The sequence below is a fragment of the Microtus pennsylvanicus genome, chromosome 16 (genome assembly GCF_037038515.1).
Source record: "Microtus pennsylvanicus isolate mMicPen1 chromosome 16, mMicPen1.hap1, whole genome shotgun sequence".
In the NCBI taxonomy this organism is placed as follows: Eukaryota; Metazoa; Chordata; class Mammalia; order Rodentia; family Cricetidae; genus Microtus; species Microtus pennsylvanicus.
Genome location: NC_134594.1, coordinates 24,878,936 through 24,906,909, shown reverse-complemented (window position 1 = coordinate 24,906,909; position 27,974 = coordinate 24,878,936). Strand labels below are relative to the sequence as shown.

The window sequence follows — 27,974 nt, the reverse complement described above, 5'->3', positions numbered from 1 at the left end:
AGAATTATTATGCTAAATGAGCATACTGATAAAGTTATCTTAATAGCTATAGATTAGCTCATTTCTCCACACTCACCACAGTAGCCTCTTTTAGCAGTAGATTGCAAAGAGCCACAACTATTCAATGTGCAGAGAGTAAGACTCTGGAATGCTTAGCTCTAAATGGGACCTCTAAATCCCATCACCACCAACACCTCCAAGGCTCAAGAGACATCTTAGAAGAAGGGGCAGAAAGATTTGAAGAGCCACGGGTAACAGCCATCTACAGCAAAACAGTGTTTGTTGGGCAAGACAGGGCACACATGAACTCACAGTGGCTAGGACTACAAGGGTTAGACCTGAACAAGGTCAAGCCAACCAAAACCACAGCATGGCTGTGGGAGTGGCTCCTAAGTTCCCACTCTTAGCTGAGGAGCTATCAACAGCTGATGGCAACAGAGGAAGGAGTCCTCAGAAGCTACCCACGTTCTAGTACATAGTCCTACACCCATGCACATACAGACAGCATTAAGTAGTCTCAGTGCATTTAACACCACAGCACACGAAGCAAGGAGGGTAAAAGTGTTGGGGACAATGAGGGAAGAGCTGGAGGAGAGGGAATGGAAGGCAGATTTGATCAAAACATATGCATGTACGAAAAATCCTTAAGCAACAAACATGGAAGATCCTTCCTGCTGAGAAAAAGTTCATAGGAGAAGTGTAATAATAATGTTCTTCTATTTTTCAGATTTGGCATCTATTTTCTGTTGTGGAGACTTGGGGGGGGCTTGCTATGAAGCTTGGGTCAAATTCAGTCCTCTTGCTATGGTGTCCCACGTGGGAATACCACACAGGACTCAAATCTCTAAAATGTGTTTTAGCATGTAACAGCTAACACACACACACACACAACACTTAGCTTCACTGTCTCCTAACCCACCCTCATTCTCTTCATCTTTCCAGGTAGTCAGCATATTGCAGGTCTGAGGGTTTTGTCTGAATATAAAATCGGTTTTAAGGTAACAACGTCAATTACCACAAAAAGAAAAAGCACCAGACACTAGAAATAGGAGCTGGGTAGGTGGGTCAAAGGTTAAGAGAAATCGCCACTTCTGTAGAGGACCAGGGTTTGTGACCAGTACCCACATCATGGCTCACAAACCACCTGTGAACTCCAGGGTATCCAACACCTCTTCGGACTTCCATGGATGTCTACACATGGTGTACACACAGACACAATGAAATAGGAAAAGTACCATAAAGTCCTCTCCTCCGTCTCAGAAAGAAGGGCTCTCTTAAGCCATAGGTATGTGTGCACAATACAATAGCCACCCTCCAGTCAGACAGCTGCAGCTACTCAGACTAAAGACAAATCTGAAGATACTAAGAAAATACACTATCATTTTATTGATAAATTTAAAGAAATTTCACTCAAAATTAACAAGTAGTGAGCTATTTCACTATCTTAAATGTTAAAAATCAAGTAATTTTGTTGTTGCTGAAGCAGTGTCTCAGATACCCCAGGGGAGCTATCTAGCCAAGAATGACCTTTAACTTCGTAGTCTCCTGCCTCCACTTCCCGCTGCTTTCAGCAGGCACCCGCTGCACACAGGAATAAACCAAGGCTCTCCTGTGCCGGACCATCTGAGTCCCCAGCCCTAAAGCATGTTTTAAGCGTTCCATCAAAACAATAAACAACAGTCAACTCAAAACCGCCACCTTAAAAAAAAAAAAATCCAACACTATGTGCTCACAATTGCTACTTCCCAAGCTTCAGAAAGTCTATGCTAGGAAACATCGTGGAAATGAAGTTTCATTGTTTACAAATACTGTTCCACTCGTGTGTTACTTATGACAGTTCCAGTCATTAAAGAGATAAAAAATGCTGGGGGAGAGGGCCCTAGAAGTGCTTGCCACGCATGCCTGAGGCTGACCCCCTGAGCTCATTTCAAGCCTGCCTGGCCAAGTCCCCAAACCAGCACAGGAAGAGACCCTATTGAGACCCGCGGTAGGGACTGAGGAAGACCTCCCATTCCAGGCATACCAGCTGACAAATGTGTGCTCACACACACACAGCGAAAGACAGATGTTACTTACACACCGTGTCCACCAACAGGAAAAGTATATGCTCAATGCTTGACTAAACAGTAAAAGGTTTTTTTCTTTCATTTTCTTTGACTCAGGTGGCCCAGAGTGCACTACGGAGCTAGGGATGATTTTTAACTTATGACCTCTTATCTCCAATTTCTGAATGCAATAGTATCTATTGGGCATGTTTCACTATGCCCGGCTTTAAATTTATAATTTACTCTCCAAAAATGTCTGACCTGTATATACAAATATGCACCATTTCCCTGTTTACCTGGGGACTAGAAAAACAGCCTGCACCACCACACCCTGTTTCCACAGTGCTAGGGAGTGAACCCAGAATCTCCTGCATGCTAGGAAACCATTCTACCAACTGAACTATGTCCTGATTTCTAAAATTAAATGTCTGGACACTAACAGCTTTCCAGTTATTCTGTCCTTTGTAAAAGACTTTCGAATTCTCAGGGAAGTCCCAGGAAGTGGGTCACAAAGCACAGTTTAATTAACGATTCGGCCAATTCTCAACAGCTAATCAGAGGAAATACTCTGCTCCAGAGCTGCTTCTCTCCATGGCATTACAACAGTTAAGTTTTGCTTCATTTGCATCCTAGAATCGGATTTTAAGTCATAATATAATTTCTTCCTTTTATGAATTTTCAGGGTTATCTTTCAGATCTGAGAGTGAAACTTGGTTTTAACAAGTATCACAACCGAATCTTATGAAAGCTTCAACCAGAAGACTAGTTCTGGGTTACAACGGTTCAGGTTTCCTCTTAAAATACCCCTTTACTAAGACTGAAAACACACTGGCCACAGTTTAGGGCACACCGACAGACTTCTTACAGTCAAGCATCTACTCCTTTGAAAATGTGGTGACTTGCTCCTCCACCCCAAAACTTGCCAGTTGCTCAAGCAACAGTGGCTAGACCTCCACTTCTGAAGAACCCTTCATGCTTAAGAACTTTCTTGGCTCCAATGAGAAAAAAAAATTAAAAACACATAATTACACTTGAATTATTAAGAAATCAAAAGGATGAAAATAAAATAGCTTTAAAAATATGAGCCAGAACTCTATTTTTCTAAAAACTAATGTTTAAAATTAAGGTATAGTTCTAGTTGAAGAGTATCTTCACACAGCCATTTGAAAGGCAAACTAAAAATATCCGCAAACACTGACTTTATCTTTAAAGGCACTCAAACAAACTGAAGAAGGTTGTATCTCTTTCCAAAAACATAATTATACACTGTACTTCAAGAGTCCAAAGGGTTTTAGGCTTTGTTGTTGTTGTTGCTTTGTTTTAATGACAAATGCTTCATTTAACAGCTGAAGTTCCACAGATGATTAAAGCAGTCAAAAACTTAAGTCAAATTGGATTTTATAGAGAACCTCTATTTTTGTGAATTACAATATGAGAAATTGGTGTTCTACTTTTTGGAACACTTGGTAAGAATATTGCATGTCAGACATAGTATATACCTTTAAAACACAGTGTGGCAAAAATAAAACCACCCTGGCTCTTTCTCTAAGAACTTTCCTAAGGTGTGAGTAACTTGACCTTTTAGATCCTTTAACCACAGGGATGTGCGTGAAACCACCTTGCTGTAACAATCTCTGCTAGGCTGTACAGTCAAGACCAGGAAGTTGAAAAGCTAAACGCTGCTGCGTTCAACTAGAGAAGCTTAAGATCTGAGTTCCACTGTGCCGCCGCTGAGACCCTGTCAGCCAGGGGTGACCACCGCGAGAGTGACCCCGGTGCAACATCTCAATTCCTCCTCCGAAAGGCCCCAGGCCCTTACATCACCCACCACCACCAGGTAGGGACTTTGCAGTTCCAACTCCTGATTCCCCTCCCAGCCACCTTCAGAAAGGTAAACAAGGACCACGAGCACCTAAATCTACAAAATGCAACCTTCCTTCGAGGCAGACCGTCTTTGGCAATTCCCTAAGCGAGCACCCCACTTAAGACTTTGACCAAATACTTACTCAAAGCTCCCACTTGCCCCTCGTGGGTCGCTCCATGCTTTCCGGTTAGAGAAAGCACTCACAAACACCCCTGCAGAATCTAGTCACGAGTAGCAGCTTCGGCGCTTCCAATTAAAAGCGCCCCTCCCCAAGCAAGACCAAGTGTGGAAGCACTTCCCCGAGTGCTAGAGTGGCCTCCCAGGCTGGAGGCACTGGCCCTTTAAAGGCCCTAGCTTCCTGTGCACGCGGTTCCACCCTCCCCGCCGCCTCCCGCCCCGGCCAAGGGTCACAGTAGAACTTTAGGTTGCCCAGAACCTAAAAGCAGTGGCCGCCCACTTGCACGGGTCCGACACCCTACCCAGTGAGTGGGCACGCTCGACCACCTGCTCAGGCCACTCTGGATAAAAACCAAATCTGCTCCGGCCTCGGGAACCTTCGGCTACTGCGGGCCTGCACCTAGCTCTGCCAGCCGCGCGTCTTTTAGCCAGTCCACCGGCAGCCGGAGCCCCGAAGGGTGCGTGTGTGCGGCAAGCGGGATGTCGCCAGGACTCCAGCTCAGACCTCAGTTGGCGGGTCGGGGGGAACCTTGACCGCCAAAAGCTGGCAGAGTGGGTGCGCGTGTGGGCGGGGAGCAGCCGCCCGAAGCTTCGCAGGTCGGGGGTGGCAAGTGGGGAGCCCTTCGAAGTGAACCCCCTCCGCTCCGACAGCTAGCTAACTTTCACGCCTGCTCTGGCGTTACACTTAGTGCCCAAACAAGCCCTTTCCGGGTCCCACTTCGAACTCCCTCGCGTGCACCCGGTCCAAAGCTCCAGATCTCAGAGGAGCCCCCCGCACACCTGCCATTTCACACCCGCTCTCCCCGCGCACGCCCTGTCATTTCCGGGACCCGCAAACCCACACCGCCGATCCTCCCCCCCGCCCCACCACGTCCCCCAGGGCCACCCCGAGAGGCCGCTCACCTTCCAGCCAGCCGAGCTGTTGCTGTCGCCCTTATCCTTGAAGTAGGGCACGCTCTTCACCATCCACTCGTAGATCTGTGACAGGGTGAGCCTCTTCTCGGCCGAACTCTCGATGGCCTTGGTGATGAGGTCGGCGTACGACAGGTTGCCCCACGCGTTGCGACGCGACGAACTGCTCTTGCGCGGCTGTCCCGCGAGTGGCCCGGCGGCGGCGGGGGGCACGGGTGGGGGCTGCGCCAGCGGCCCGGTCGACGGGGGTTGCTGCGGCGGCGCCGGGTGCACGCAGCCCGCCTCGGGGCCCTGGAAGTCCCCGCACAGGCCCCTGCTGGCAGCAGCCGCGGCCGCCACAGCCACGCAGCCGGGCGCCCGCGCGAAGTCCTCACTCTCCTCCAGCAGGCTCAGGTTGCTCATGAAGTCGGTGCTGACAGCGGACGCCGAGGCCAGGGTCGCCGTGGCATCGGGGTTGGTGGCCGCGCCGCCCGACGGCGCCGGGCTGGAGGTGGTCGAGTTGGACTGGTTAAACTCCGGCCTGGGCAGCGGCCAGGTGCAGGAGCGCTGCCGAGGCAGCGGCTCGAAGTCCGGGTCGGTCTCCACCACCTGGGGCGCTTCGGCCATGGTGACCCCCGCCCCTCCCCCACCAGCAGAAAGGACCGGGAGCCGCGGCCACCGGGGGCGCGGAGCGGGGCGACCGGAGAGTCGCTCCGAGATTGGGGGCCTCGGTCAGCGGACGCACGCCGGAGCGAGGCGCGCCGCGGCGGACGGACGCGCCCAGAACTTAACTTCGCTTCTGGGCCACCGCGGGTTCAGGATCCTCCGAGTTCGTGGCTTGGACGGGACACGGACCAGGCCGCGGGGCCCGGCAGCTCGGGCGCCACGCTCCTGCTGACAGGGCCGCGGACGCAAGAGCAGACGGGCGGACGCCGCGGGCCGCTCGCTCCTTCTCCCCGCGGCCGCGCGACAGCGGCGCTGCTGCCTGTTGAATGTGGCGGTGGCAGGGACTGCAGCGACTCCGCAGCCTCCCGACTTACGGGATCTGCAGAGCCTCCCCGCCCGCGGCGGCGCGCGCGCCGACCCGCCCCTGACTGACAGCCAGCGCGGCCAATGGACGCGCCACATCTCCGCCCAGCTAGCCAATGAGCGTGGGCCTGGGCGGGCGCTGCTCTCCCTCGGGAGGCGGCAGTAGGTTGGTGGGGGGTAGTGGGGTGTTTTTCTTTCTCACACACACTTTTTTTTTCAATCTCCGTTATTATTTTTCTGTAATTTTCAAGTGTTTCTGAGTCTCTCGCCTCTCAGAGTTCGGATTGTTCGGAGGCAAACCAGCGAGGAGGCGGCGACCATACTTTTGTTTACTACAGAGTGCAAACGAGTACTCCTCGGAGCCCAAACCCCGACTCGAGGGGTGGCGCGGGGCCGCTGCGCGCTCCCGGACGCGACGTGGGCGGCGGGGCGCCTCGTGGATTCCACTAAGCCCGCTCCGCCCACGCGTCTTCGCGGAGCTCCGGGGAAGTCGGTGGGGTTTGTTTTGGAGGAATGTTTTCTTAAGCTGGCATCTGTCCGGGCCGCCCCAGAAGATCCTACAGCGGAGACCAATGTCTCTGCGGCTCCCTGTCCCCCCACTTCCCACGTTACCCTTGCACACCTGCGAGCTGAGACGCTGCGGTTCGGTCCAGCCCCCAGCTGCCAGTCATCCTGAACCCAGAAGAGGTGCGGCTCGGGGGAGAAGACACTACGTTTGCACAGACACACAGATCCAGTAGCGCCTCGGATCTGAAGTCTTCTGTGGGAACCGCTTTCCTGCCGCGGGAATCTCACTGTCCCCCTGAGAACCGGAGTGGTTGCCAAAGGGTCAAGAGAGCGTTTAGAGACAACCTTGGCACTTTATTACCCCTGGGTTGCTTAGTTCTTTTTATTTAGAATGGAAGCGATGGGGTGTTGAGTGAAATCGAAAAAGGAGATCAGACCCAAGTGTTGGGGCACAGCCCCTCCTCTCCCCTGGGGCACGGCCTCCACCCACCCCACCCCCCCGCCCCGGGTCCTTTAAGCTTCCTGCTTCTGCGCCATCGGCCTGCTCCCACCTGCACATCACTTTTCCCAGTGCGAGCTCCTACATCTGGATATCTAAGAAAGGCAGCAGGGTCAGAGGTACAAAGACAATGATCCTTTTCGTCTTACAGAGCAGGAGAAAACGTTTCCTAGCTTGCTTTTCTGATTTGCTTTCTCTTTTAAGAGAAAGATGGATGGCATTTTCTTTTAATGGATAGGATGCCTTAGACTTGGAGATGAGTATTAGGGTTTTGAATGTGTCCAAGAAAGACAGCTCCTAATTTCCTGTTGCTGTTGCCTTCCACTCTTCTTTCCTACGTGGAATTCTTCTGTTTAAAAGGGGGCATCTAAAGAAAGGCAGGTTCTTGCAAAGGTTAAAACTACGTAGAGGTTTATTCCTCCTTGTCTCAAGCATCTCTCTAGTCCAGGCCACTATTTCTTCATAATCCTTTCATTGCAATGGTTTCCTAGTGATTTGAAAAGAGATGTGGGTGGCGATCCTGAACCAGAAGTGCTGGGGAGGGATGGGGGTTGGCTGTCATCTCTTCTCTTCACCTTGGCTAGAAATTCTGGCAGGTGGGGTCTTCTTTGGCAGCCGCTAGGAGACTTGAGTAAATCAGTGAGCATAAACGGACCACAAAGCACAGCTCTTTGCTACTCCTTCCCACTCCAGTCCCAGTTTGCCGAGATGGGCCCACATTCACACAGCCGCGCCCTGCAATAGGAGGAGTATTAGTGGATCATTCTTGGCAACGGAGCCCAGCTGTGAATTTGGCCCTAACCTCATTTCTATTCCGGGTTTCGCGGGACGTGTTTCTCTGAGATAAGAGCATTTGATTAAAGGACTTTTCTTAAATCTTTCCCCAAATCTTCAAATTCTCTAAGCCCACTATCCCCCATTGTTTCTCTCAATAGTATGGGCTAGTGGGAGAGCACAGGCTTAGTGTGTGTGAAGAAGCCCTGAGTTCAATACCAAAAAGGAAAATAATTCGAGGATCTGTACTGTCAATGTCCTAATACAAAGGACAAAATATGTTTAAGGTGTTTTAAAAGGTTGATACAGACAATTATTCTACAGTTGTGTCAAAATGTCAGTTTACTGAAGCACAGGACATTGCTGAGTGTCTCACTTGTTTCCTGACTTTGCCTGGTACAAACTCTTCTCAAGAAAAGCCTTGTGGAACCGTCACTTCCCAGCCTCACAAGGATGGAGAAGTGTGCGAACGCAGGAATCACTGGGAATTTTGGAAGAAACAGGCGAGCGTCCCTTGAGAAAAGTTATCTCTCGTTGAACTTTCTTTTTCTGATAGCCCTGCAAAACGTTACATTTGACAGTAAACGCGGAGATTATCTCTGATCTCCTTTAATGAATAAGTGTGAAGACAGCACACTTGGAGGGTAGCAAGGGCCAGGGCTAGAGCTTCAGTCGCTTGCTTTCCCACCCATATCAGCACACCTAGAGAAGCAGAGCATCCCGTAATATACCAGTGTATGCACAAACACTGCAGCCTGTGTGTTCTTTCAGCTAGTCATGGCTCCACGTAATCTTACTCAAATGAATTCCACCAAGATGATGAGTCTTGGCTCCAAAGAAGGCTGGATTAAGAAAGCTGGACTTGTGACTTAGCCAGATGGGTGAGTCCCTGCTGAGTATACACGGTGCCCTAGGTTCCAACATGAACTCCACGAAGGCAGCACACACCAGTAACCCAGCACTTCGGATGGAGAAGCAGGAAGGTCAGCAGTTCAAGGTGAGTTCCATACTAGTCTGGGCTACATGAGACCCTGTCCCCCTCCCAAAAGAGAGGGGAGGGAGGAAGGATTTAAAAAGCAGAGTAGGGGAAAAAAGATTCTACAATAAAAGTTGTTTTCATGAAACATGTCAGCTTGCCCGGAGAGGTAGCACAGGCCTGGAAGCCCCGCCCACAGGGAGGCAGAGGCAGTCAGATCTCTCTGGGTTCCAGGCCAGTCTGTTCTATGTAGTGTGTCCCATGCCAGCTAAGGCTATGCAGTGAGGCCTTGTCTAAAAAACTAACAAACAAATAAACAAATGTTTTAGCTGGAGCTAAAGGACCCACGTCCCAGAAATTCTCAAGTTTTAGGTCTCCTGGGCTACAGAACACGTTAAAGTCTAATTAGAAAAAGACTTCATAAGACCCTGTCTCAAAATATGAAGGGCTGGGGATACAGCCCAGTGGTAGAGACCGCCATCTGAGGCCCTAGGTTCAATCCCTGGAGTACTGGGGGGGAAAAAGAGTGGAAATAATAAGTGGATAAAATAGAGTTATGAGGTTGCAAGTGTAGCTCAGTGGTGGTCTGTGTACTCAGCCACTCGTGTGGGAGACACCAGCTTTAGTCCCTAGCACTGTGGTGGACTAAAAGTATCTGAAATGATCTCCCACAATGCTGGTGATACATTTACCAGCTCGGAAAGCGCCCCTGTCACCTAAAGATGGGCTATACACTTTAACTCAGAGCCCTCGTGTTTCAAATTAGGGAAGAGGACCGCTGAGAAGGTAAATGATTTGCTCAGGTTTTGTGCAATTTCTAAAGCTGGGTGAAAAACTCGGAATTCCTCTTGTTCAGGCCAAAAATTGGCTTTCTGTCCCACTGCTGGTGATATCACTCTTGGTGCCTCAGGGTTGTGAAACCATCCGATGAGATTTAACCCATTTTAAATAGTAGGCCCTTATACTATTTTTTTTTAATAAACAAATTCTGAGTCCAAACTTCATGCACGTTAGAATTAAATTTTTTATGACATTGAGGACTCACAGTGTGGCCACAAAATTAATAGAGAGCACATGAAACTTCAAATTCTCCCAGTGTCAGAAATCTGAACCTTGCATTCATTTTGAAACACAATGTGTTTTCACTATTTTATTTCTGTTTCTTGTCATATTAAAGCTTTTCCCATGCTTTTCCCAAAAGCGGGACATGTGTATTAAATAAGAAAACGCCGCCATGTAGAACACAGATGGTAGTACATTTTTGGCAGAGAGGGAGTTTTAACAAGGCATTTTACTTGGAAAACTAGTGTGCATGAATGTTCAAGCTACAAAGTAAGAAATCAGTTGCTGTTTTATAATATCGGTCCATTTCCTTTACTTTTCTAATCTATCATCCTATGTTTCTAGAGCATTCTAGCCCAGCAAGGGGGTCAGATGTGATTGCAAACAAATGATTAGCGGAGTCCAGGACAGTAATAAATAATTGAAGAAGAAACTACTAGTATTTTCTTTAAACGTGTGTGTGAGCGTACTCATAAGTTCACATAACAGGAAATGTGTGGAGATCAGAGGAGATCTTTCCTGATTCCATTCTCTCATTCTAGGTTGTAGACCCCAGGAGATCAAGTCCAGCTCCCCAGGGTTGGTGGCACTTTTTCTCACTAGTCAGGCTGATGCTGGTCCTGCTGCTAGCGTTTTCTGGGGACTAACCACATCGCTTGTCATTCGTTGATTAAAAAATAATAACAAGAGGTAATGGCTGTGTAGTCAGTTAAGGGTGCGTGTGTTTTTCTATAATGTGTAGATTACCTTGTCAATGAGGGTGTAGGAATGGGAGACAAGAGATTATGAAATTTCAGGGGCTGGAGGGATGACTCAGAGGCTAAGGGAACCGAGTGCTCTAACAGAGGACCACGTGGTGGGTCACAGCTATGTGTAAATCTTGTTTCCCGGGATCCGACGCCCTCTATTGGTCTCTGCAGTTACTAGGCATGAACGTGCCTCAGAGACATATATGTAGGCAAAGCACCCATATATACATTAATTTTTTTTAAAGAGACAGGGAGAAAAGGATTCTTAAATATTGGATTTAGCTGACTCAGAGGGGCCACTCTTATGTAAAGTCCCTGTGGCAGAAAATAAAGAGTCAATGTATCTCTTTCAGGATATCATTTTTCTGTTTTGCAATTTACAGCTTTTAAAAACACACGGAAACACTCTCTATTGTAAAATCTAACTTTTGCTTATTTATTTTCGGTTTTGAGGCAGGGTCTCCTATAGTCGAGGCTGGTCTTAAGTGTAGCTGAAGGTGACCTTGAACTCCTGGTCCCTTGCCTCCATCTCCTGAGAATGCAGGGAATACGGGGTTCTTGCCATGCTGAGGCTTAACATTTAAAAATGGAATTTCTAATTAGCAGATGACTGGGAGAGCCTGGAAAGAAGCTAATTTGTCTCAAAAGATGCCATATGTACTTTAAATAATCTCATGTTTCAACAACAAACTGAAAACAGGATATTTGAGTTATGTTGCGCGTTTCAGCTCTAGAAGATTCCAGCTCGGAAAATCTCTGCAGTCTAACGCTAAGCTCCACTGCATGTCTTCCTTCTGTTTCTCTGATTTGCGCATCATCTGAAACAGGAAGACCTACTGTATGATATGGCTGAAGATGCCACTCGGTGGGACGAGGTCCTAGAGTCAAGTCTACACCATTTCTCCCCAAACTGAAACAAATAGTCTATATGTATTCGTGTGCATATGTTCATGTCTAACGCTATGTCTTAAATCATCCACCCTCATGTACATACGGTATCACGCTGAGCTAATTAATCTATGCATGCACACATGAAGCTTGTATTGTAGGATGATGGTATTGCACCGAGTTAACGTACATTGAGACCCTTATTTGAATTCTAACAACACAAGAGGGAAAATAACTACTTACTTCTAAAAAACATATATTTAATTTGTCTCAATAATAAAAAACTGTACTTTGAACAGTACCTACAGACCAGGCAACTTTTGTGGGCTTTTTTTTTTTTGAGACAGGTTCTCACTATGCAGCCTTGGCTGTTCTCCTACTCATAGAGATCTCCCTGTCTCTACCTCCGTAGTACTGGGCCCACAGGTGTGCACCGCTGCGCCTGGCTTACAGCTACCTTTTGAGTAAATCATGCAAATCCCCCAGTAAGGGGAGGGATAATATGCTTTATCTTTACTGAAATGAAAACGCAGGTACAAACGGGTTTATCTTAGAAGCTGATCCAACTCTAGTCAAACTTGGAACCAACTGTTATCCGAGTTCAGAGCTCATCTGTTTCACGCCATACTTTCTGCAGCTATACAGCGTCGGGACTAGAAATTCATCCAATGTTAATCTCATGGTTCAAAGTGATTTTCCTAGAAAACTTACATTTGGAAAAATTGAGAGAGAAATGTGTCTCAAGCCTTTAATCCCAGCATCTGGGAGGCTAAGACAGAAGGACCGCAGCAAGTTCAGGGCCAGCCCGGTTTCCCTCAGCTGCAGGCCAGCATGGAGTACGAAGGGGAGGAGTTCGGTGAGGGGCGGGAAGACGGATAACATTTGAGAGAGATCTCCTTTCTCCTTTGGTCACTATTAGCAGTGTGCTCTGCTTACAAACCAGTTAAAGAAGCTAGAGGGATGGCTCGGTGGTTAAGAGCGCTTGCTGTTCTCCCATGGGTCCCAGCACCCACAATTACCTATGTATGGGAGAGTATTCTCCCTGTACTACTCAGTGAGTGTAAATATCATAGTTATTTTTAAAGGATAACTTACTTTGGGAATGGGATGGGTTGGACATTTATGTTTCTAGCTTTCATTAAACATCCACCCCCATCCCACCTCACCCTACCTCCATCCCATCCCACCCTACCCTACCTCCACTCCACCCCACCCCCACCCCGCAGGGGGAGCGGAGGGAAAGGAAGGGGAAATCACAGGGACAATCAAAAACTGGCAACTTATAAGTACCTGCAACTCCAGTTCCAGGTGATTGGCTGCCATCTAGTGGTCTTTGGGAGTGTTGCATGCATTTGGTCCACACATCCATATGAACACAAATACACATAAAATAAAAATAGATTTTAAAAAACCTAGCTCAGTTTATTCTAAGAAAAGGAGCTTAAGACGCACAAAATTAACAATAGTGATGATTTTGCATTTGTATGCAGAAATAAAGTAGGGCCGATCCAGCCATTGGCACTTGGCTGCTTAGACAGCTTCAGCAGCCAGCTCTTCAGGGGTGGTTGACCTATCTGAAGTCCTTCCCTGGCTCTCTTTATCCTGAATCAAATTGAGTTCTATAGGCACCCGAGAGTGATCAGTGTTGCATTTTTTATAGAAAAGACATCCTCTTTCCTGAGTTCCAGAAGCTTATCCTACAATCCACATGATGGGTCTTGTTCCATTTAATATAGCTCTGCTGACGTACCCCAGGAGTCAAATCCAGTTCACCGCCAGGAGACAAGGGACAAAGGTTAAAGCCAGGAAAACACACAGTCCTTGCAGTTCCTCTCTGTTTCAAATGTGAGCGTGCGCGCGCACGAGAGAGAGAGAGAGAGAGAGAGAGAGAGAGAGAGAGAGAGAGAGAGAGAGAGAGAGAGAGAGAGAGAGAGAGAGAGAGAGAGAGAGAGAGAGAATGTGTCCTCTCTATTACCCAGTGAGCATAAATGTCAGAGGTAGGTATGTATTTATTGTTGATTTATTTAAGGTTTTCGAGACAGGGTGTGTGTGAGTGTGTGTGTGTGTTGAGGTCATACAGTGAGTTACAGGCAAACCAAGTTCCTGTGGGAGTGAAATAAGCTCTGAGTTAAGAGTAACGGTGAGCCAGGCAGTGGTGGCACACACCTGTAATCCCAGCACTTGGGAGGCCAGCCTGGTCTACAAGAGCTAGTTCCAGGACAGACTCCAAAGCTACAGAGAAACCCTATCTCAGAGAACCAAAGGAAAAAATAAAATATAAAATAAAATAAAAAGAGTAATGGTGAGACTAGGGTCAAGAGAAAGAAAGGAGATAATAGATACAACCAAACAGGAGTCCTGTTTCTGAGAGTCACAGCCTGCGTGGACCCGAGTGAGACAGCCCGTTTCTGGTTCTGGTCTGGACTAGGCTGGCACAGAGTGAAGCATCCAGGAGGACCACTGCCCCCCTTGGCCACAGTTGCTGTTGTCATGACAACGGTGTGATGCCCTTTCCAGGCAGTGTCAGTTCATTTTCCTGTGATGAACATCTGGTTCTGGGTTGGGATGAAGGCCAGGGCACCGAAGAAGGATCTGGATGGGCTTCCAAACCCTAGAATCGACTGGAATCTGGACAAGTTGGAGACATCGGAGACACTTTAAAAGAACTGATGAGTATAATCTTCTCAGTGATAGCTTCTCTTAAACAGGACAACGCAGGGTGGTCCTCCAAACATAAGTTCACAGCAGTAAATCCTGTCTTATAAAGGGTACATCTTTTTCTTTTTTTCTTTTTTTTTTAAATATTTATTTATTATGTATACAATATTCTGTCTGTGTGTATGCCTGCTGGCCAGAAGAGGGCACCAAGCCTCATTGCAGATGGTTGTGAGCCACCATGTGGTTGCTGGGAATTGAACTCATGACCTTTGGAAGAGCAGGCAATGCTCTTAACCTCTGAGCCATCTCTCCAGCCCCGAGTACATCTTTTTCTAAGAAGGGCCAGAGGTAAAAGGTTGAGCCAATTTTTACTGGTTTAAAAAAACAATACTTTAGAGAGGGTAGACTTAATAGTGCAGTTCATGTATTTAAACACCCAGGCTGGTGGGCTCAGTGGAGTTTCCAGGTTACATTGAAGGCCTCACTGACCATTTTAACTATTGACAAAAGGAAGAGAGGTTCAATTGTTGTGGCAGTGGCGGTGGCAGCGGTGGTGGGTGGTGGCGGTGGTGGTGAGATTTTTGTTTTTGCAGTCAATAGACTGCTCTTATAAATCACGGCATGGACATGAAGGATAACAAAAGCATACCTTCCGTTTGTATAAATGTTTACATGTTTGTCCTTTCCCTGTAGGCCTTGAGTGAGAGCAACCAGGTCTGCCTTTTGTGCATATTGGGCAGTCACTGTGGCTCTGGATCTCTCGGCTCCATTGATGATCTGTCTGTTTCCATCAATAAACAGATTGGCCTCTGCGTCAGGAAAGGGAGTAGCCTGCGATATGGGCCACTGGCCTGAGAAACATCCAGCAATTCCTCACAGTCATGGAGGGGGACCTCAGGTTGGAATCAGGCACCTACGTCACAGCCTCGAGGGCCAATCAGACAACAGTCTCCATTACTGAGTGATGTGGGCACTTCATGTCCACCAGTCATTTGCCCCTCGTAGGGGGGTTTCCACGGCAACGGAAGCCCTTAACTGGGTCCTGGCCTGGGCCAGGGTGAGCGTGGCCTTCCTAGTATAGCGGTTGCCGCTATGGTCTGCATACAGGATTGCTGACGGGAGGCCACTCGGACAGATACACTAGAGGCCTCCACCAAGATCCCAGGATCGACGTCAAAGCCTCCTGGGTGAAAGGTGGACCGGTTTAGTGACACCCAGGAGGGCGAGGGCTCCGGTTGGAGTCTGCTTTAGTTTCTAAAGGCTCCTTCCTATGTTTCAGCCCATTTTAAAGACTGGTCTCCCACAGTGGCAGAATAAAGGGGATGGTCTATTTCCATACAGCCAGGAATCCAGAGCCTGAGAAATCCTGGTACCCCCAGAAATTCTCATACCTGCTTCTTGGTTTGAGGATGGCTTCCTTTCGGGCAGCACTGGGTTTCCTACCTTGAGAGAGCAGGGATCCCAGACAGGAGACCTCTGTCTGGTAGAGCCCAGCCTTCTTCATGGAGACATGGAAATGTTCCAAAGTGGCTAGTTGTTGGAGCGAGTCCTCTATGTCTTACCAGCAGGTGGCAGGGCCAGCTGCTGCCAGCAGAAGGTCATCTACATACTGGAGCAGAGTGGGGGCAAGCTGTGACATCCCAAATCCTGCTAAATATTTTTGTAGTGTCTCCCCAAAGAGTCTAGGAGAAGTTCTGAATGCTTGGGGCTGCCGTTTCCAGGATAGTCTCGTTGGACATTGGATCAGTCTATTCAGAGGCAAACAGGAACTGGCTCACTGGTGCTGGAGGAATGGAGAAGGAAGCCTCTTTAAGATCCAGGACTGGGTAGATGTATGGGTCTTCTGGGAAGAGACTGATCAAAGTGTGTGGATTTGGAATATGGAAGCTCAGATTCCAAGTCGATTTGTATGGGGGTAAGGATGTTAGCTTCTAACAGCCTCTTGATATGGGGAGCAATTTTCGGTCTAGTCTTTTGGTTCAGGGGATACTGTCAGACCCTAATCGGCAAGGCTGTAGCTGAGAGACTTAATCACGGCTGGTGGGTGGTCAGTTGCCAAGCCTGGAGCGTTTGTCTCTGCCCATACCTTATGAAACTGTTGCAAATCCTGGAGCAGAGTCCCTGGGTCTGCATTTGTTTCCATTGTGAAGTCTGGGAGGGCTAGAAGATATGTTTCAGACAGAGAGACAGTCGAAATAAATCCAAAGGCAGGTGCAAATGCATTGTTGTTGTTGTTGTTAAGAAGTAAAGGAATGGTGATGCCCACCTTTCCACTGAGATCTCTGCTCAGAACGAGGAAGGGACCACCATGAAGGAGCCAGTGGCCTGCTTGTGGCCAAGGCTAACTGTTCTTTGAGGTATGAGGTTCTGGAGGTTCTGGTCCCTAATTGCGCCCATGACTCCCTCTGCACGGGCATCTTTTTATTGGTAACTGCCTTCCCTCCTTTTTTTGCTTGTTTTTGAGGATCTCTCCTTTGGTTATGAGCGGGACACGCAGTATGGAGTTGAGGGGAAACTGACCAGAGAGCAGCCAGCATGTTCTCTGCCTGCCTGTGTGGCCCCATCAGCAAACAGGCAGCTGCTGCTTTTTAGAGGCTCGGTTATTGTAAATTTTTCATACACTGAGAGGCAACCATCCCTGTAAAACCCTCTAAATGATGGAGGTCCCCCCCCCCCATGTCCGAAGCTAATTGGGTGACAAAAGTCAAACTGAATGTCCTAACCTTTTCAGGAACCAGTGGATCTAAAAAGGTGTGTGACCTTTAAAAGCTCTTTCTTTTTTTCCTTTTTCTTTTTGTAATCGCTTGAGGAATGTTCCAGGAGACTCTTGTGAGTCCTGAAGAACCTCAGTAATTGCAGACAAATTCGTGGGTTTCTGAGCTGTACCCCAAATTCTAGCAATAAGGTGGTAAAAAGTGCCCTGGGCCTAGGAACCTGCCTGCGTGAGTGAGTGCGTACTGAGGTGTCGTTCAAGGTGCTTGGGTGGGAAAGCCGCTTAAAAGACAGTAGCTTTTCAGCGTCTGTACCAGTGGCTGAGGAAAAAACAACAATAACAAAACCAAAAAACGATTCTCCTTGCCTCTGCGCTTTCCACTTTAAGTAAACAGAGTTTGAAGGAATTGCTGACAGCCTCCTCACAGAGGGCACAGATTCCAAAGCGTCAGTAGTTAGAGCTTGGGGATTATCGGGGAGGAGTGGGGTGTGTGAAAGGGAGGGGGTGGTGGTTTGGAACTTCAGTTGTACAGATCTGAAGTAAAACATCATTGCTTCCCCCGCCCCGCGCCCCCACAGTGGCGTCTGTGACTCGACTCTGCTGGGGGGCGATTGTAACCTGCCCAGGTCCCAGGGAAACCTCACTACATGAAGCAGAACACAGTGTGTGTGTGTGTGTGTGTGTGTGTGTGTGTGTGTGTGTGTGTGTGTGTGTGTGTGTGTGTGTGTGGCGATTGTAACCTGCCCAGGTCCCAGGGAAACCTCACTACATGAAGCAGAACACAGTGTGTGTGTGTGTGTGTGTGTGTGTGTGTGTGTGTGTGTGTGTGTGTGTGTGTGTGTGTGTGTGTGTGTGTGTGTGTGTGTGTCGGGGGGGGGGGGGACTGAGAGGCGTGGAAATCGGGGTTAAAAAAAAATAAAAAACAAGCACCGTCGTGCAGAGGGTGCCACCTACTGGCAGAATCCGGAAAACCAGCAGAACTTCAACCAGTGAACCGGAGTCAGCTTCCCTTTGCATGGACAGAGGAAACAGAAACACCTGCCGCAAAATTAAGAAGTCAAATCAACAGCTCCCTGGGCCACACTTGCCGGTTACACAGTTAATCATTTGCATAGTTGGCTGGCCATTTCTTCAAGTAAAACTGTATCTTTCCCGGAGATACAGGATAAAGGGTCCCCCACTACTGGCGCCCTAACTTCGTGTGCGGGACTGGGGGAGAGTTTCCTGTCAGAAATTGTCTTCCCAAACCAGAAGGAGCCTTTTAACACCCCTCTTTTCCAGAAGAAGACTTAGCGGACAACAAGGCCTATAACCCTTACTAGGGAAACCCCGTAGGGCTTGACCCCTTTAACCAGAACTCATACTTATTAAACCAATGAAAAGTCTTGGTATACTTTTTCTTTTCTTCCGTTTTGGGGAGAGGTTGCAAGGGTGGGGATGGGTCTGGGAAGACTGGGAAAATGAATGTGATCTGGGGCATTATGTGAAACTCTCAAATAACCATAAAACTATTATGTTGGGAGGAAAAGTGTCGAGTCCCGTATTCATGGCCAGACCAAGAACGGGCCCCTGGAAAGTCTCCTGATGCCCGACCTCCTGGTACAGCATTACCGTAATTACATCAGTGCTGGTGGAGGGGGGCGTTAGTGATGGCTTTAGAGAGCCTAGTAACATTTATTTTCTTCACAAGGGCCAGCGGCATCTTCCAGACGCTACATATTATGTTTGGACTATGGTCAAGGTCTTGGACAGTCCCAGAAGTGTCGCCAAGGTGAATGTGGCTATTGGAGGGGTGGAAGGTTGAGAAGTGACCAGGCAGGCACAAAATAACCTTGGGACTGGATAATATTACCTTACATATACACACATATAATATGTATATGTATATATATAACATATATATGTCATATGATAGTTATATATGACTGACTATATATATATATGGTAAGGTTAGGGATATATATATATGTATATATACACACACACACACATATATATATATATAGTTGCCTTGAAGAAGCAGAAGTTGCAGGCATATCTATTTCATGAACAAAATACAAAACAATAAAATACCCAAAATCAGATTTCTAAGGAAAAAAAAAGAGTAAGAAAGGGAACAAACAGAACAATTACAAAAAATCTTCACTACATTACTAAAGGAAAGCGGAATCCGCTGGCTTCCAGGTCCAGCATTTCTTCTTGTTTGTTCTTTCTTTAAGTCCCTTTTAAACTAGTAAGCATTTCTCACGGGAGAAGTCCACAGCCTAATTTTACTGTTCATTTTTAAAACTAGAAGGGGTTCCCTTCGTGTAAACAAATGACAGCACCTGTATTAGCGGATCGTACGGTTGTTCTTAGCCTGGCTATTCTCAGCAATTGTATTGTCAAACGACCTGTCAATTGGGTTTAGATGTGTATACGTGGGAGCATTCTACCAAAAGAGCCCATAAATGCCACCTTATTTGTAATTAAAATAGACAACAAATTAAAATAAGACACCAAATGCTCAACTGCTTTTTGGAAGATTTGTCTAGATTTCTCATATTCCGTTCAAAAACCAAAAGGCATCTAAGCAAAGAGAGGTCATTTGTCAGGGATTCAAAGGCTTTGTCCTTGTCCTAGGAAGATGTGTTTACCCGGCACTTATGATGTACCAGAACACTTCCCTACTGAAACACATTCATCTCCAATAAAGCTCTGTAGGCGTCATAAGAGCAAGGGCTGCTTTTCCGGAGAGACAAAAGCAAGAGGGTGTGAGGATGTGACAAAGCAGCAGAGCCCTTGTCTAGTATATACAAGGCCACGTTCAACCCCCAGCTTCAGAAAATAAATAAAAATACGTAAAATAAACCTAAGGAGTTTTGTTTGATTTTGAGACGGGTCTCACTTTGTGGCTCAGGCTACCCTCAAACTCATTGTCCAAGTGTCTTGATTATTGGTATTAAGTGTGCGAGCCACGGTGCAAGGCAAGATAGGTTTTTTTGTTTTTGTTTTTTAAATATTTATTTATTTATTCAATATTCTGTCTGTGTGTATGCCTGAAGGCCAGAAGAGGGCACCAGACCTCATTGCAGATGGTTGTGAGACACCATGTGGTTGCTGGGAATTGAACTCAAGACCTTTGGAAGAGCAGGCAGTGCTCTTAACCTCTGAGCCATCTCTCCAGCCCCAAGATAGTTTTTTTTAAAATAAAATAAAAATAACTATGGGCTTGGGAGGTGGCTCAGTGGGTAAAATTGCTTGCTGTGCTAGCATGATGACCCAAGTTCAAATCCCCAGTGCCCATGTAAGAACCGGACATGGCAGCACATACCTGTAACCCCAGTAGAGCAGACACAGAAGTTTCTCAGGGGTTTGCTTACTAGACAGGTTACACTAAGAAATTTGAATGTTTTTTGTTTTGTCATTAAGGCATAGACTGAATTCCTCTCAGAAGGCCATGTAACAGCTTAGAATTCTAATTCAAACCACGGCATCCCTGCTTACTGCTACTGTCCCAGACTCTTAAATTATCAGACCTTACACCCCTGTAGACCATTCAAACACCGGCCAGACACTTGGCAGTCCAGCAAGGTAGGGAATGTCCCAGCCCTGTAGCCAAGAGACTTAAATTCACATTCAAGCTCTACCCCGATTCCCCCACCCCCAGGAAGTTCTCTCAATGAGTAACTACAAGGATAATGGGCTCGTGCGGTAGGGGTTGCCTGTAGGATTAGCACACCTGGTTACTGGTCCTTTTATCTTAAGCCTGAAGTTCCTTTAAATGATAGAAGAGCTCTCTGCTGAGAGATGATTCAAAGGGTCTCAGCCCACCTAGGGCTGGCCTTGAAGATCTAGCCGATCTTCTACCCGAAGATCTAGCCCTACCGCAGCCCTCCCTATCGCTGCACGTTCTGCGCCCCGGGAAACCAGCCTGCCCACGGAGAGGGAACTGCGCCTACAAGCTGGGAGGAGACCTCGCTGAAAGGTAGAAAGGGTACAGAACAGCTCCAACCCATGACAGCAAAGTCACTGCAGGGCCTCCACACGGCCAGACTGCTCCCCACACTCAGTTCCCCGAAGGGAAACCCCCTACCTCATCCACCACGACTTTTGCAGTAAGGCAAACTAATTTCAAACTAGGCGGATCTTAAGGGCTTGACTGCCATCTAGTGGCCACTATAGCTTATTTGAGGCTTCGCGTACCTTTGACCTGTAAACAGGTTGTCCGTATTACTCTTTTTAGTTTTGCGGTCCTGGAGTTGGTGACCAGTCTTCTGCATGCTAAGTAGGCAAGTGCTTTACCACCGGAGCTAAAGGCTGTCACCGTTTCGTACTGGGTAGGGATTGCACCCGGGACCTCATTCGTGCCGGCCAAGCTCTCAGAACACCTGCATCAAATTCCACAGTACTTTTCTTTTTTTCTTTTTGGTTTTCTAGGACAGAGTTTTTCTGTAGCTTTGGAGTCTGACCTGGATACTTGCTGGCCTTGAACTCACAGAGATCCGCCTGCCTCTGCCTCCCGAGTGCTGGGATTAAAGGAGTGTGCCACCACCGCCTGGCCACAGTATTTTTCTTTACGTTTATGTGTGTGTACAGTGTTTGTGTATCTGTTTGTGAGGCAGTATGGCCCATGTGTGCACGTGTGGATGCCAAAGCTCTGTGTCAAGTACATGGCATTTTCTTCTAGTGTTTGTTTTTCCTTTGTTGTTTGTTTGTTTGATTTTGGGTTTTGGTTTCTTTGGAACTGGGATTAAAGGCTTGCGCCACCACTTCCCGGCTTTCCTTACTTTTTTAGTGAGTTTCTTCACAGAACTTGAATTTCTCTGTTTGTTTCCTCAAGTGAAGGTGTTTCTGTACATGGAATTTGACCAAGCTGATGTCCCTATGAGTAGACACGGGATGGAACATCCAAAGCTATTATTTTTCTATGGAAGAAAAAAAAACATTTTTGTCAAGGCAGGGTTTCTCTGTGTAGCCCTGACTGTCCCGGGACTCACTCTGCAGAGCAGGCTGGCCTCAAACTCAGAGATTCACCTGTCTCTGCTTCCCAAGTGCATATGCCACCACCACCTGGTTGTATAGAAGAATTTTATAAAGAAAAAGAAAAGAGGCAGAAACTAAAGCAACCACAGAAAGCAAAGTAATTCATAAAATGCTAAAGCAAAATGTAACATTTATAGTTTTGAAATATTTTAGTAAATAAACACCAAACTACAAAGTAGGAGCATACTTAGAACTTCTATCAATGCAAAATTAGCATTCCTAGTCCAAACTAATTTGTATGCACTAATAAAAATGAAGCTAATTATACATGAGAAAATATTTATTTTGTTTTATTACTAATCTCTGTCTATGTCTGTCTGTCTAATCTATCTATCTATCTATCTATCTATCTATCTATCTATCTATCTATCTACCATCTACTTATTTATTTAAAGCAGGGTCTTTCTTTGTAGCCCTGGCTAGCCTGGAGCTTGCTATGTAGATCAGGCTAGGCTCAAACTCAGAGAGATCCTCCTGCCTCTACCTCCCAGGCTCACACCATCATGCCCGACCATGAGGAAATGTTTAAAAAGCACTTCACAAGTCAATAATGGCTTCTCATTTGGGTCAGGAGTGACAGCCATTGAGACAGACAGTTAAATTAGAACCACATGTGTGGGCCATGTCAAACGTTGCCTTCAATATCAAAGAAAGCCATAGATAGGTCTAAAAATAAAGTAACAGATTAGATTTTCATAAAGAAAAAAACCCATACTTTACATGTATTTGACTTGCAACAGGAAGGGTTGTGGAAAGAGCAGAGCAATGGTGGAGAATGAAGGGAACAGCGTTAGCGTGAAGATGTTATCTGTGGAAATACAGCTTTCTGAGTATAATTTTCAACTATTCCTTTCACTATCATCACAAGTACTTTTCTAGTTTAATGTCTGGGTGTGAGGAATATTATACTATTCAGTTCATTTCTATTCTCCCATCTTGCATCTCTTCTTTTCTATCCACCGGGATGAATTGCTTCTTTCTCCCAAAGAACACATTGTAATCACTAGGATCTTACCTCTCGAGACGTCTGAATTGTGAAAAGCCTCTCTCACTGGACCTCAGCTCTTAGCCGTCATTGTTTTACAAAGACTATAAATGAAATCATTAAAAGGTAAAAAAATAAAAGCACCTAGATGTGGTGCTCGGGGTATTACGTTTCTGGGCTGGAGGAGGGTGAGGTCATTTGCAGTCTCCCCCTTAGGGCTGGGGATTCTGTGTCTGCTGTTCTCGGTCGTCAACCTGACTTCATCTGGAACTCACTAAACTCCAAAAATGGAGGGGCACTCTTGTGAGGGACTTTTGCTACAGATTTCTAATCCCTGTCTTTGAGGTTGGAAGACACACCTCTAGTCTTGTCCACACCTTCTGCTGGAAGCCTATAAAAGGATACGGAAGAAGGAAGCTTTTGCTCTTTGTCTGCTTGCTTCTGTCTAGCTAGTAAGTCCCTTCTTTCGCTGGCATTAGAGCCTACTTCTTCAGGGTCCTGGAATATATTGAAGACCAGCTGAGACATCCAACTGAACGATTACAGAATTCTCAGACCTTCTGTATCTAAGCAGTCATTGTTAGATTAGCTGGACCATAGCCTGCAAATCATCCTAATAAATACCCCGGTATAAGGTAGACAGACAGACAGACAGACAGATAAATGACAGACAGACAGATAGATAGATGATAGATAGATAGATAGATAGATAGATAGATAGATAGATAGATAGATAAACAGACAACAGACAGAATCTTTCTGTAAGTTATTTAATATGCCAAGTATATAAACAAAGAAACAGGTTTCTCAGACAAAAGAGAGGACTTTGAAATTTTTTTTTAAATATTTATTTATTATATTATGTGTACAGCATTCCTTCCACGTGTGCCTGCAAGCCAGAAGGGGGCGCCAGGTCTCATTATAGATGGCTGTGAGCCACCATGTGGTTGCTGGGAATTGAACTCAGGACCTCTGGAAAAGCAGTCAGTGTTCTTAATCTCTGAGCCATCTCTCCAGCCCAGAACTTTGAAATTTGAACATTCAGAACTGTGTAATGACCTGGGTCAACAGAAATCAGTCTGTGTGCAGTAAGTTTGTGAAGGAAAACCATAAATATTTATTTTTAATAGATTGCCCTTATGAAGTTTCAGGTATGGAACCTGGCAGGTAGCAATAGCTATCGATATCTGTATGGATTAATAGGGACTACACAGCCTCATTTGTGGGCTAGTTGTTCAGTGGGGAAAGTTTTGGGTCTGTGTATATTAATAAAAGGGATGTTCTGTGAACATATTAAAATATTTGTATCGATTGAACTGCGAAAAGATTCATAATAAATTAAAGAGTTCTAATGCCTTTCTACAAGTCTGCATGCTAGGCCTCACATTAAGGGTTTCACAGATTAATGTCATGACAACATTCATATTCGTTGAAACTCTGTAAGAAAACTATGCCTTGGTGAGACATATTTAAAACAGGGACCCAGCACTGAGGCTATTCTTTGTTACAGCAAACATTTCTCTTCCCTTTTGCCTGCACCTATCTCAGGTACACAGACAGTCAGCACGAGGAAGCTCTGACCAGTGTGATTTCCAGTGTGAAGGTACCTGTTTGCTTCTCCTTGGCTCGTTCCTTGTTTTATTATTGGCTCTGTCTAGCAAGGCAGACACACCCAAGATGGCCTGGAGTAGAAGTGGACCGAGCACATAATAAACTATTTTCCAAATTTCTATAACTTTGTAATTTAAATGGGTACTGTCTATTGTATACAAATTATTGCTTTATAAATTGATGAGATGAAATATATTCCAGAGTTCAGCTTGCCACGCTTCTAGTTTGGGAACTAAACTCAGATGTCATTTGCAGGACTAAACATAACTAGAACAAAACATTAAAATGCATGACCGAGGCTAACAGTTACGGGTTCCTTAACATGTTAGGTGTCCTGAGGACATAACTGTAGCGCATCATAAACCCCAGAGTCCCCTGACTTGAACCCATGTTTTCCAGCTTCCCCTCATCTTACCCTAATCAGACTATAGACCCTTTTATCCCCATTGCATTTTTACTAGGTGGTTTCCTTCTAAAATGCAGCTCGGAAACTAACTTGGCTCTGTATTTCTTTGGATGTAGCTCACACCTGTCCTCTACAAGTCTGTACTAACAAGTCAAAGCACGATCAGTTTGTCTTTCTGGCACGTGCATCATCGTGACTTCTCATGCCCTCTGAGGTTGCTGTTCGGTACATCAGAATCCACCTGGAATCCTGCTACACTCTCTGCTTCAGCTTTAAACTCCATAAGTGCTCCTACTAAGCAATTAAATTCCTGGCTCTTATTAAGATGCTTAAGGTAAGTGTCTCAACATTTCTATGAAAGGTGCCTACGATGCCACTGAGCAGTTATGAAACAAAGAATGTTTTACATACACTAACACCTCCTTGCGTGTGTTGCTGCAGAACCTCGGAACTGTGAGAAAGCATTTGCCATACTATAGTTTCACTTATAAACAAGCAATACGCTGTAAAATAAATATCTGTGCATATTCAATAGTTAGGAATCATTCTAAAATTTTCTCAAACTATGAGTTTCTGCATTCTTTGGTAAATGCTATGTTTTGTTGATGACTTTATGAGTATTTATTGCCTCCTATTATTTTCCTTTTGTGTAGAGTTCTCCCATGCTCCTCAAATAACTTTTTGCCTTATGTTGCATCCTTGAAATTTGATTAGAATTCCAGATTCCCATATTCACAATCTTATTTAATTGTATTGATTGGGCGCCACCTTTGGCCCTATAATCCACTCCCCGCCTTCCTCAGAAATAAACGAAGTAACGACCAGTGACAGGAACGGTGCAGAAATGGCTGGATTTCTGCTTATGGGCTTCTCAGGCTCCTGGAAGTTCCAGACTGCACATGCTAGTCTGTTTCTACCGGTTGATGTGGCAGTTTCCACAGGGAGCATCCTAATTGCTCTCCTGGATGTTCATCTACAAACCCCAATGTACTTCTCTCTAAGCAACTGCTTTGACGGTTTGAACTTTTGCTGCATCTCTGTCACCGTTCCCAAATCCCTTGCCAACTCTTCTACTCTTGCTATCTCCGTTTCTTCCCGTGGGTGTGCTCTGCAAGCCTTCTTTTTCATGAGCATGGCTTCTACTGAGACAGCCCCTCTTACAATGATGTCCTATGACTGCTATGTGGTCACCTACTAGCCCTTGTACTATGAGGTCACCATGAATCAAGGTACATGTGTCGGGACGATGGCTGTGTCATCATTCAGTGGGGGTAACGTCTGGGTTCCCGAGTGTAGCTGCAACATTCTCTTCGTCACTCTATGGTCCAATTCAGCTCGTCGTTTTTTTTTTTTTTCTGTGATATTCCATAGCTCTTGAGGCTCTTGGGCCCCCAGGTGATAATCAAGGAGATTAGAGCCGTGGTTTTCACTACAAGCGTGGTAATAATCGTCTTGGCTGCAATCGCCTCTCCTGTGTGCGCATTTTCTCCACCACCATGTGGATTTCAGCCAAGATGGTAGATCCAAAACATTTCCCACGTGCACTCTGCGTCTTGTAGTTGTGACAGTCTGAGATCAGATAGTGTCGACTGTGTAAAGAGAATTTCAATTGTTTTCTTCTTCTCGAACCTTCGGCTGGCTGTGTTCTACACAGTTGCACCTCCCACTCTGAAGCCCCCCATTTATAGTATGAGGAAGAAGGACACAAAGGGAGCCTTGCAAAGACAGCGCTGCTATGGACACCTGATCAGAGGCCACACTAACAAACTCCTGCTCTTGCTAGGCTGTCTTTCCAATTGCTGACACTCTTCTTAAATTTTTTTCAAAAATGGATATTACGTAGTCTAGAAATACTGTCTATATTTGGGTAAATTCAACCCTGGTTGTAGTGGAAGGTGTTTTGGAGAGTACAAAACATCAGACTATGTTTTTTGTACATTTTACATGTTATTTTCATCAAAATTTCAAAATTTGTATTATCTCATTAGCTAATATAAAACTATACTTACATTAACTATGAACTAATTCTGTATGTGTACAATACAACAAGATCAGATGTAATTCAAAGCAACCAAATACAAAATAAGACAAAGGCAGCATGCACTCAAAATGGCTCTGTAATTGCAAAATATAATCATGTAGGCTGTAGATCAATGCTTTTAAGGTCAATTGTAATGCTCAAATGAGATACGCTTTTTACGGTGGATTAGTAAACTAATGGGTGCACACAATAATTGTATGGTTCCGTGGACAGGAAAAAAATGTCTATTTTACCTGATGTTTAATGAACATAATACTGTATTCAGATAAGATGTGCGTCTCTCTTCTTTGCGTGTGCCATCCCCAGACAAATTTCCTGGAAGTTGTTCTGTATCACTCCCAGAGTTCTCTAATGCATATTTGATGTATGTGCCCATTTATATAAGACATATTATCATTAAATATTAATATTCAAATTATAATAAAGATACCATCATACCCTTTCATCTGAGTTAGGGTGTCTGTTGCTGTGATGAAATACCACGACAAAAAAGCAAGTTGGGGAGGAAAGGGTTGATTGGGCTCTTCCTTCCACACTGTAGTCCGTCCCTAGGGAATGTCAGGACAGGAATTCAAACAGGGTGGAAAGGAGCTGATGCAGAAGCCATGGATGGTGCTGTTTACTGTCTTGCTACCTCTGACTTGCTCAGCCTGATTTCTTATAGGACACAGGACCACCAGCCCAGCCCAGTGATGGCTCCTCCTATCATGGGCTGGGTCCTACTCCATCAATCACTAATTAAGAAAGTGCCTTACTGGAACTCACTCTGTAGACCAGGCTGGCCTTGAACTCACAGAGATCCACCTGCCTCTGCCTCCCAAGTGCTGGGGTTAAAGGCGTGCACCACAACTGTCCAACCCGAAGGGTAATCTTTAACTGCACTAAAGTGTTGGATGAAATAATAGATTACTAATCATTTCATTATGACATCAAGGGAAGATAAAGAAAACGCCTTACAGCTGGATCTTAAGGAGGTGTCTTCCTCCTCAGATGACTCTAGTTTGCGTCACGCTGATGAAAGACCAGCCAGCACACTTGCTTATAGTTTCGTTTTAAACTTTTTTGAGATTTTAT

The 27,974-nt window shown here is 46.0% G+C and overlaps 1 protein-coding gene across 1 annotated transcript in view; it reads right to left on the bottom strand.

Annotated features, from left to right (window-relative positions):
* Positions 1-5,750, bottom strand: part of Foxo1 (forkhead box O1) — an 80,682-nt gene extending 74,932 nt beyond the window's left edge. Inside the window, exon 1 of the mRNA XM_075950369.1 lies at positions 4,990-5,750. Within this exon, the coding sequence (XP_075806484.1) occupies positions 4,990-5,604 (615 nt within the window). The 5' untranslated portion in view covers positions 5,605-5,750. The remainder of the gene's footprint in view (positions 1-4,989) is intronic.
* Between the last annotated feature and the right edge of the window lie 22,224 nt (positions 5,751-27,974).